Source organism: Rhipicephalus sanguineus, chromosome 10, assembly GCF_013339695.2.
Source record: "Rhipicephalus sanguineus isolate Rsan-2018 chromosome 10, BIME_Rsan_1.4, whole genome shotgun sequence".
Taxonomy (NCBI): Eukaryota; Metazoa; Arthropoda; class Arachnida; order Ixodida; family Ixodidae; genus Rhipicephalus; species Rhipicephalus sanguineus.
The window spans coordinates 39,199,371-39,210,567 of record NC_051185.1 but is presented as its reverse complement, the minus strand read 5'-3'; the positions used below and the strand labels follow the sequence as shown (position 1 = coordinate 39,210,567).

Sequence of the window (11,197 nt, the reverse complement as noted above, 5' to 3'; positions counted from 1 at the left end):
GCAAGCGAGCAACTCGGACTGATTCCTCGCATACACGCAGTGTCTCGTTCAAGCTCCGAAGAAATTGTCAACGAATTCCGTCACCTCTTCACCGGTACGGGCTGCGTCAAGCGCGCCTACAAGATGGTCCTCAGCAAGGGAACCGTACCAGTGGTCCAACCAACTCGACGTGTGCCTCTGACTCTCCAGAAACCACTTAAGGAAGAATTAGAGCGCATGGAACGGGCCCACATCATCACAAAAGTCGATGAACCGACGGACTGGGTGAGTCCACTTGTAATTGCTCGTAAAAAAGACGGGAAGCTACGCATTTGCATAGACCCAAGAAAACTAAACCAATGCCTGAAACGAGAGCACTACGAGATGCCTAGGCGCGAGGACATAGAAGCTGAGCTGTCCGGCGCGATGCTGTTCTCCCGCCTAGATACAAACTCAGGATTCCATCAAATACCGCTCGATGAGGAGACTTCTAAAATTTGCACGTTCTCAACGCCGTTCGGCCGGTACCGCTTCCTGAGATTACCATTCGGTATAGCATCCGCATCAGAGGTGTTTCAGAAAACCTTAACAGAGATTTTTGATGGTCTTCCGGGCGTTCAAGTCTACGTTGACGACGTTCTTATCTGGGGCGCAACTCGGCAAGAACATGACGCGCGCCTAAGATCTGCGCTACAAGCAGCCGAACGGGCTGGCTTAACTTTTAACCCGGCCAAATGCACCATCGGCGTAGAAGAGGTAGAGTATCTTGGCGATGTAATCAGCAAGGACGGCATCAGACCAAGCCCCTCGCTGATAAAGTGCATGCTGCAGACGCCCGCGCCGGACGACAAATCGGCAGTCCAGAGAATGCTAGGAGTCGCCAATTATTTCGGCAAGTACCTTCCGTCACTAGCAGAACGGACAACGCTCTTGCGAAGCCTCCTGAAGCGAGACACAATGTTTGAATGGACTAGAAACCACGCGATTGAGTGGCAGCAATTATGCACCGACCTCAGCAGGCAGCCCGTACTTTCCGTTTTTGACGCCACTAAGGTGACTAAAGTATCGTGCGATGCATCGCAGAATGGAATCGGAGCGGCGCTGCTCCAGTGCAACAATGAGACATGGAAGCCGGTTGCCTATGCCTCCCGAGTGCTAACTGAAGCCGAGCAGCGCTATTCCCAAATAGAGAAGGAAGCGATGGCTATTGTTTATGGCTGCGAACGCTTTCACCACTTTGTGTATGGCCGAAAAATTATCGTAGAGACTGATCATCACCCTTTGCTCGCTATCGCTCAGAAACCAATTGGTGAAATGCCGCCCCGGCTGCAAAGATTCTTTTTGAGAATGATGCGCTATGACACGGAAATGCGGTTCGTTCCAGGAAAACAGCTTCTACTGGCCGACATGCTGTCACGGGCTCCCACCTCAAGTCGCGCCGGTGACGTCAGCAGCGATGATGTGGAAGTGCACGCGGTGAGTGTCGTTTCATCCCTCGTCAGCAATGAAACATGGGAACAGCTGGCCACAGAAACGAGTCGAGACGCATACCTGAAAGGGGTGCTGAACAATTTAGAACGCGGGCTACCAATTGAGGGTCCGCTGAGGCCGTTCTCTTCGGAGCTGACGCAAGTACGAGGTGTGCTGTTGAAAGGCTGCAAAGTAATCATTCCCAGTAGTTTGAAAGGGGACACCTTAGACAAAATCCACCAAGGGCACATGGGCATCAACAAATGCAAAGAAAGGGCAAGACGACTTGTCTTCTGGCCTGGCATTAACGCTGACATTGCAGCGTTCGTCCAGAAATGTGTTATTTGCCGGAAGTATGCATACATGCAGCCACAAGAACCTTTGCTGATGCGCCCTGTGCCTAAACAGCCGTGGCATAAAGTTGGAATCGATATCTTTGAGTACGGCGGACGGTCGTACCTCAGCGTATACGACGCCCTGTCAAATTTTCCAGAGGTGCAAGAGCTACGAGACACATCGGCGAGCACGGTTATTCAGGCAACCAGCGCCATATTTTCTAGGTATGGTATACCATTGGAAGTCCAGACAGATAATGGCCCTCAATTCTCATGTCATGACTTCAGGTCCTTTGCAAAGGCATATGACTTTCGACACGTCACATCTAGTCCAGGATTTCCGCAATCAAATGGTTTGGCCGAGAAAGGCGTCCAGGTTATCAAGAGAATTCTAAAGAAAACGCATGAAGCAAAGCAAGATTTCTGGCTTGGTCTCCTTTCTTACAGGACAACGCCACTAGAGTGCGGGCAGGCCCCAGCGGAAATATTACAAGGCAGAAGATTGCGCAACACCTTGCCGGACGTGGGGACCGGACCGGACCACGCCATCAAGAAGCGCTCCCAGACGAACCGTCCCGGAGGACTGCTGCCGCCGCTCGAAACAGGGGCCACGGTTCGTCTGCGTTCAAAAGGGGCCTGGACGACCAAAGCTAAAGTTCTCAGACCGTCCGGACACCCCAGGTCTTACGACGTCAAGACAGAGCAGGGGCGGCACCTGCGACGTAATCGTAGACACTTGCTGCTAACCAGCGAGCCCTTCAGCTCGGACCTTCCTGAAGGCAGCGAGGATGAAGGGCAGCCTACAACGGCACAAGTGGGGCCAAGGACCTTGCCCTTGCCGGGGTCCAGTGATGCGGCGCCGAGCACGGGCACAGACGCATCACCAATTCTAAGAAGATCACAGCGACAGCGCAAGGCGCCTAAACGCCTAGCTTATAACGAAAACTTTGTTCAAGCGCCGTGAGTGAAACCTTAACAGATATTGAATGTATGCTCTTGGATTTCCATTGTTTTATGCAGCAAGGAGGATGTATCGTATCTTGCGCAGCGTGTGCCTCGTGTCAAACCCGCCCCCTCAAGATATGGTTGTGCGGCGAGGGTTCGCACCCTTTCTCGTTCTACTCGGCATATAAAGGCCGCCCAATAAAGATATGCGTTCTTGTTCACATCACACTCCTGTGTCATGTGTCGCTCGATCGCTAAACGGATACATTCAACAACGCACAGGAAAAATCTCCCACCGGCACCACCTTGCAGGTCAAAGCGTAAGACTGGTTACATACTACGCTACGAGGGACGAACGGGTGCCGCTATAAGGAGCTTCGCCCCTAAAATGTGTTGCAGGGCCCCTTTAAAATGTGACGAAACGCCGCCTTGCTTGACGTACAATCCGACGCTCATGATGAGACGTAACATGTACGTTGTTGGCTGAGGTCCTAGCGGCACCTACCGACGAATTGGAGAAGTACCAGGATGGCCTGGCTCGCGAGGTGGCAAAGAGACTTCACGTGAGAATGAGCATTCGAAAAACTACCTGCACGTTGGAAAACGGTCGTAAATGTCAAAATGCTAGGTGGTCATCCTCAGTTGCACACACTCCGGTGAAAGCAGAAAGTTAAGCCCAATGAAGAGCTTGCGAGGAGTGCTATCGGCACCACTATCGCTTCTCAGAGTTGCTGGAGGAGTGGCTCTATCTTTTTATTGGCTTCCGACATCGAAAAATTCTGCTTACAAAATATCCACGTGCTTCTGGAATCCACCGCTTCAACTTCAACGATTACGGAAAGGGAGCTCTTCGTTGCGCCGTAAAAAAGTGGGTCGAGAAAAATCGGTTGTCACTCCCTTTACAAAAAATAAAATGTAGCTTCGCGATGAAGCTAAATAGTCGCAACAATGGTGGTCATTACTGCACTGCACATTTTTCTTTTAGTGCACACTGCAAAAGTACTTATGATAGCTTTGATGATTTAGTATTTTCATAATCAATGGAGTACTTTCTGTTTTAGCGCTATCTCACGGCGAGCGGCAGAAATGACCACGTTCCCCCACGGCCTCCGAGATTTGGCGCGCCTGCCGCTATGCCAAATCTCGGAGGCCGAGGTTCGGCCCCTTCTTAGCTTCGTTTTATGACATGTGACGCATCGTCGCGAAAGCCCAGTTCAGTGTCACCGCATGCTTTTACGTGCAACGTTGGGGAAGCCGTATACGCATGTTTGTAAGGTTTGACGACGTGAACGTAAAATTGTGAATTATTTCTCTTCAAAAAAAAAAAAATTGGTGGCCGTTTGAAATTTTATCAGACATGGTGGCCCTGATGTAGCTTTTACCGGAATAATGTCAATTGCCTGGGCTTCGACGGTTACGTACGTGTACCTAAAGCAATGTAAATGACAATAATTTGTCGCGTAAATTGAAAACATAGCAATGGGACCGTGCAAGTCTGACGGCGCTCATGCGCAAGCTAGGTTTTTGGGGGCGTAGCTCCTCTTAGTCTAACCTTGTCACGCGTCCGTTGTCCGGCGTATCTCCCGGCAGCCGGCAGTAAACGGCAGTATCTCTCCGGTGGTGGTGGTGGTGGTGTGCGGCGTGACCACCCTTACTGCGCATGCGGATACCCTCTCCACACACCTCCTCTCCACTCCCTCTCACCATTCCCCATATCCTCTACCCCTTTCCCTCTCCACTCACCCTCTCCCATGCCCCTCTGCACTTCCCCTCTCCCCTCCCCCTTTCCACTCTTCCTCTGAAACGCGGGCTAGACATGCCGAAATTCTCTCCTGCGCAACGCCGCGATGAGCTCGAGCGCGTCCCCTCCCCTTCCTCTCCTCTCCTACGCTGCCCCCCTCTCGCCCGCCTGTCGACCACGTTCCCCGCTCGCCCTGTGAGAATTAACGGCCAGGCTAGATGGAAGATACGACGCGCGTAGCGTCCCTCTTCGCGTTCCACGACGCGAGGTCGGTAGCATGCCCAACGAACGCCAACGGAACGCGATCGTGGAAGTGCTCCGGCTTCGCATCGCCTCATGGCTACGGTCCCCTCCCCCCCCCCCTATCTTGCCTCGCGGCGCTGCGGCGCCGACGCAGGCAGCGTCGCGAAGCAGCGTCTTGATTGAAAAAAACCGACCGCTCGCGCTGCACAACCGTTCACTGACCACCCCGTATATATAGGCACTGGATTTTGACCTCCAAGGTAGTGCGTGTGTGCGATTTCTCCTGTGCGTGATTAAACAATGAAAATTCAAAGCGTACATGTAAAATTAAAGTGAGCTGCAAGTCGTCATAACTCTCATCGAACCTTTAGTATAAACGCGCCCGATCTCACGTCGGTGAGGATGTACTGGGCAGAATTCATGGAAGATTCACGGTTTACCGATGAACCTCTGCAGCTTCGCCCACTCATCATAATTCACTCCGTGGATATGCTGTGATTTTTTTACTTCTTAGAGAACGCTCGCTCGATTGCGTGCAAACTAACTGCGATTCAGAAATTGAAGGCCGTAGGCACTCCGCAAGAGCCTTAATTGTAAAGGAAACGAAGACTGAATTATTATGGTAGGCGAAAGCGTTGAGCTGTCCCGCAGCCAAGTAAGCGTGCAATGCCAATTCACTCAATCTATTATCTACGATAACAGGTCTGTTATCTGTAATCCACGATCTGTTTTCCACGCTTGAAACCAAGGCTTCCATGTGCACTCTCCGTGGAGTATTTATGCCTTTCTTCATTTTTAATTTTTTCTTTTTACTTGCATGTGAGCGAGTCTGCACTCGGTAGATGGCACTCCCGGTGCATAAGCGCCTGCAAGGATCGGACACTTGGATAATTCATGTTCTCCGTGAAATAACTTGCGTTATAAATAACTGTCCTGCACTTCTCTTTCGTTGCAAGTGCGTGAACGAACGCCATGTGATGGAAATCAATCCGGCAACAGCCGCATACATTAGGCACGTGCGTGCAAAATGTCACCGCTGAAGCTGAAGTACAAAATCACAGAAGAGGCAACGAAGTGTCAACATTGACGTTGTCGGACTTTGCACCGACCCTATGCAGTCCACAAACAGTAGCGGCGCTTCCACTAAATTGCACATTAACTATAAAAGCACGCTAAACCGCGCATCGTGGGCGGGCGTCATCGAATGTCGTTCGAAAGGCGGGTACTGACTCGTTACGGCCATATCCCGTCAGATGGCGCCACAAGATAAAGCGCATGCACGGATCGCTTATGAAACATTTTAATATAACTCCTAATTCAACGATCATTTCATTATCTGCACTAAAGGAATTATGCGCAATACGCTAAAAGCTACTTCCTGTATGTCTTGTTGGCTTCATATGCAAAAGTTGTTTTCTTTGCGTTACGTAACATACGACTTCCACCGCGATAAATCGTCATCCAAAGATATATCTGGCTATATATACTTTAACTCAAAGTGTTCTAGTGTACTTAGAACACATACAAGATTGGAACGCTACAGAGCATGAATAGTGCATGACTGATTAGCGTGGCAATCATCCTTGTATGGCATGACACGCTTGCATGGATTAGAACGGCAAGGATGGCCCACATAAGCCTGAAGCGTTCCACATTTTTGTTTTCGTCTACTTGCGCGAAATGTTCCGGAGTGGTGATTGTTTCTTTCTGAAAGCCGTTAGTTGGCTGTTTCTATTAAATATGCGTCGCAGATTTGTTCATTGCTGCTGTCCGTTTTAAACCGCCAACCCTGCTGAAAGGTACGCGTAGAAGTCTTCAGTGATGTTCAGGGTTTTTCGATGGAAAAATGCAAGCTTATGCAATAAAGGAAACTATCCGGCCTATTAAAGCAAGTCAGGGTTCGGCTGGAGATGGAATCTTGAAGAGATTAAAAATTTGTAAACACGGGGTGTCGCCGGAGTCGACGTTTCGTCAAGTGGACTTGTCTTCCACAATGCCGCAACTAAGGCGCCAACACCGAATGCACTTCTTTCAAGGAACGAACGATCACAATTCCGAATGTGGAACGCTTCACGATTTAACACGTCATCATGGCGCAGGGACCTCGCTAAGGTTGTCTGTATCGTTACAGTTTTTTTGTATATGTACTTGGGAAGTGCAATATATGAATTCGCGTTCAACTTTATATGGTGTCCCAGCTAACTCTAGCCAGGGATTGAAGATAGGACGACGCACTACATGACAACGTGACCAAATACCTGTTGTTGACTACTGCATGGAGCAAGTGACAGGATTTCTGTTGTTCCATTTAATTTTAATAATTATGGAAGCTTAATTACCCAACTGCTATAGTAACGAAGCTTGGCAAAAAATTGCATTGAGAAATTTGCAGATCTGTTTGGACAACGTCCTATTCGTCAGTTTCTAACTTTCTGTCTATTAAGTAAAAGTGTTTTTCTGCTTATTACGGATGCCCGTGCATTGTAATCGCAATGCTCCCTAACGTTCAGTATAGAAACGACCATGGCAACTGTCCCGATGTGCTGCCCCTTAAAAGGCGACACGGCAGCGACGATGGCGGCGGCTGTGCGATAATCCTCCCGATGATTTCAGCGGCAGAAGCGATTACCGCTGTGTCTGCTTATTGCTGTCATGAACCGCCACGAGAGAAGCATATCGTTTGAACGCAGAACATTAGGGAGCGCTGCAATCGCGGGCGCATAGGCGAGCAAGCGGGCATGTCACGTGGTACATTTTTGCATCTCGCGGGCATGCGTAGCAAGCAGAGAGACGCTACGTAATAGCTAGAATGTTAAAAACTGTTTAATCGGATGTTTCGCAAACCGATCTAGAACTTTCTCATTTGGAATTTTTTGTCCAGGTTCGTTGGTTCAAAAGTTGGTTAATTAATCTTCCCTAATTAAGTAAATAAGCAGGACACAAAAAGTTGTGTGGCCTTCTCCATGTAGTAGTCAACAACATGCATTTGGTAAGAGTGCGTCAGAATATTTCGAAAGTCGGGCTAGAGATGACTCGGGCACCCTGCATATAGCCAAAACTCCATGGGTCGTTATGCTGCCGCGGTGGAAGTCGATGTTATTTAAACAGAAGGAATCGTACCTTCACGATGAAACTGAAAAGTCGCAACATTTGTGGTTATTATTACACTTCGAATCTTTTTTTTCGTCCATGTTGCAAAAGTACTTGCGATATATTTCATGATTTAGTATTTTCATAATCATTAATGCAGAACTTTTTGTTTCGTAGCGCCAACTCACGTTGCGCTGCAGAAAGTACCGTCAGGTCTCGCCAAATCTCGAAAAATTCTTGACTCCTGACACATACAACGGTTTCGCCTTAAGATGGGAAACACACTCAGGGTATATACCACATGTACTCTGCAATGACACAGTTGTAAGACGCGGGCCCTAAACTAAAGTGGGAGGTTTGTTAGTACGGGATTACTGGAAACCGCAGCGGTCCCTTCCTTACTTTTACGAAACGTGTGTGCCATCGTCGAAGAAAAGTATCTTCTCAGTGTTTTTCCATATGCTCGTCAAGGCGATTCCGCACTTCGTCAGAAAACGCGATTGCAATGCCATCTTTTCCATATGGGTGCACTAGATTATTTTTCCTCGACTATGTAAACAGTACTACTGGTCGTCATTTCACTGACGTCCTCTGCGGAAACTGCTTCCGCACTACACGAGGCTATCGATTCCACTGATCTTTTGAATCCACTGGCTGCTCTGTAAAACTTTGGTAATGCTTCTGCCTGTGGTTCAATGTTTGAGTCGACGTAGAAGGTCTTGGTTTTGGTATACTCCATGGAGTACTTCAATAGCCAGGGGTTCCATGTGCACGGCCGTTGGAGCCGATTCTACATGGGCTCCGGAGTAGGGTTCTTCTGTTTAAGACACAGTTGTGGATCAAACTTCCTCTAACATTTTTTTGGTGTGGCGAATTAAACTGCGATTGTGTTATTTTATTTACGTAAGCTATGAGACTACTTTTGTGATCAAGCACCGAAGTTTATTTCGAGAAATGTGAAGCAGGTAACGACGGGCAGCTTTAGGCCAGAAACGTTATCCCTATATACGTTCAAAAGATCTCATATGTTTAACTGATAACGAATTATCACCGATTTTCCGGATGCTTCTAAAGTGTTTTACATTTCCGTCATTTCGTAGGGACACCAGAGCAAAGGTACCCGTATGAACCTGAAAAAGAAAGGGTTGCACAAATTTTCTGCAGTGTCAGTTATCATCGCTAATGCGAATAGGATAAGTGGGACTCGACTGCACTCAGTCGGCGTTGTGAAAATGCGCCAGGCGTCACAACGCTGTGGCTTGCACAAAGGAAATTGTTGATGACGTCGTTAGCGTTGTGGAAAGAGCGCCAAACGTCTGAACGCGTTTGCGTGTGCCCTGTGCCTTCAAGATGCGTTTCGTTTTGTCTGATGATGCATGCGCTGGCGGCGAAGTTGTCCGAGAAAGTCGTCACGTTAGCTAAATAAATGCCGCTCGCTTGTTAAGAAACTGGATCCGAACGTTGCTGCCGACCTAAATTCACAGGGTCTCTCCCGCTTTTCCGATTTGTCCGGCTTTGGATGCAATAACTGGAATGGGCGAGAGAATGAGCACAGAGAGAGAGAGAGAGAGAAAGAAAGAGAGAAAAAGCGAGAAAGAGAAAGAAATGCATACATACACAAAAAAGAAATAGAGACAAAAAAGACAAAGAAATAGAGAGAAGAGACAAAAGCAAAGAAAGCGATGAAGGACGAAAGAGACAAATAAAGAGAAGATAAAGAAGGCCACCTAGCTCCGCACTTCCTTGAGGCCACGAGTGCGAAGCTCCCTTAATATTTTTAAATACTAATTGTCGAGTAACTATGCATCACTTGTGAAGCCCAGAATTAAAGCTAGGAGATTATCCCGTAATGTCCAAACTTACTTGAACAAACAGGGTTAATTCTCCTTCACGGTTAAAGAGGTTTATGTGTCAGTATAAAAAACAGGTGCAAACAGATGCCAACAGATGTCAGGATTAAGAGGTTAATCCCGGACAAACAGGGTTATTAAACAGGTTTAATCCTCAATTGAAACAAGTTGCTCACATTGGTTCCTGCTTTTTGAGTTGAAACGCATTCAATATAGGAATTATGCGAGTCAATAATTAATCAATATATGTATAAGTTAATCAGCAACTCATTCGCTAAACTAAAGTTAGCAACTGATTTCATAACTGAGAATTAGCTCCAGCGCATCAACAATGCTGTCGTACGGGCATGTGAGAGCTGAAGGGCACACGAAAGTTACGAGGTCAGCGAACATCGACATCTAGAAGAAAAGTAAAAAGAGAAAAAGCACAGTGCACGGAAGACGAATAATTATTTTTATTTTGAACTATCCGATTCTTGGCCAGTCCTTAGAGTGCGTGTGAGCCGAGAGTTCAGAGGATGCATACACCTACACAATGGCTGATTCAGACGGGGGCGGTAAAGCAATTGCTCCACCACCCCCCCCCCCTCCCCCGAAAGCCAGTGTCAGCCCCCTCTCCCCTCCCTGCAATGCTGTCGTCCACCTCCTTTGTCAGGTTGGCTGTCGAGGTTGCCTCCTTTGCCAGGTTGCCTCTGCTACCACTGCACAAAAGGGGGAATTAGAATCTTGTACCAGCTTTCGCCCTCTACCTCTCTCGTCATCTCTCGCTCTATTTAAATCCCCCCCACACACGATCGGATAAAGGAACCGCCCCCCTCCAAAGTAGGCACCTGGATCCGCCCCTGCACCTACATCTGCACCGAGAAGCAGTGTTGCCATCTCAGCGGATATTCCGCTAGGTCTTGCGGAATTTCCATAACTCTAGCGGTGAAAACTTGTATTTATCGGATGGCGGATTATTTAGCGGAATGTTCAAAACCCGTTCGGGGAGATAGCATATTTCGCCATCTCCATGCTTGTACTACCTTACCCGAATGCTGAAGTTCAGCGATCGTTCAGCCAGATGAACTTGTTGGAGACAAATCTCCCAAACAGGCTCCCCCCGGCACAGTGGATGCCATTGTGTGGTCATCAGAGCTGGGCTGAAAAGACACAAAAAGGAGTGCTTCAACTACGAGCTGCCAGAGGAAACTGTCCACCTCATCGGGAGTAGGGATGTCAGTGTAAACCCTCGACTTCAACAGGTGCTGCACACCAGGTCTGCTCGACCAAGTGGGAGACTTTAGCCCAGATTGTGATGACGACGATCTATTCACACTCTGAGACTCTTACGCCTTTGTACCTGCGCTGAGAGACTGAGCGCCGCGGTCAGAGTGAGTGCTCCGTGAGGAAAATTGAAAGTGCAGTCATATTTTGCATTCCTACGAGTGTGTTATTAAATTACGTTTGTTTTCCGCATTTCTTTGTCTAGTTGGTATTGATATGCTTTTTTTGAGTCCTACAAATACTTGTGATGCCTTAGCGGATACTTGGTGTTTCTGGGG

At 48.2% G+C, this 11,197-nt stretch overlaps 1 protein-coding gene and 1 non-coding gene across 2 annotated transcripts; one reads left to right on the top strand and one right to left on the bottom strand.

The window, feature by feature from the left end:
* The first annotated feature begins 781 nt into the window (after window positions 1–781).
* LOC119371707 (uncharacterized) lies at window positions 782–2,949 on the top strand. Its single transcript, XM_037642163.2, has 2 exons — window positions 782–1,455; window positions 2,232–2,949. The coding sequence occupies exons 1-2, from the start codon at window positions 1,337–1,339 to the stop codon at window positions 2,746–2,748; spliced, it is 636 nt and encodes a 211-aa protein (XP_037498091.2). The 5' UTR covers window positions 782–1,336; the 3' UTR covers window positions 2,749–2,949.
* A 3,818-nt stretch (window positions 2,950–6,767) lies between these two features.
* On the bottom strand, window positions 6,768–6,872 carry LOC119372839 (U6 spliceosomal RNA). The gene has a single exon (XR_005179729.1). It is a non-coding gene; the product is annotated as a U6 spliceosomal RNA (small nuclear RNA).
* Between the last annotated feature and the right edge of the window lie 4,325 nt (window positions 6,873–11,197).

What these genes read in the sequence shown, in the direction of transcription:
- LOC119371707 (XM_037642163.2), top strand. Translation starts at nt 1,337, where the DNA reads ATGACACGGAAATGCGGTTCGTTCCAGGAAAACAGCTTCTACTGGCCG. An exon ending in ATGATGTGGAAGTGCACGCG is followed by an intron (nt 1,456 to 2,231) that starts GTGAGTGTCGTT and finishes CCTTTCTTACAG; the next exon opens with GACAACGCCACTAGAGTGCG.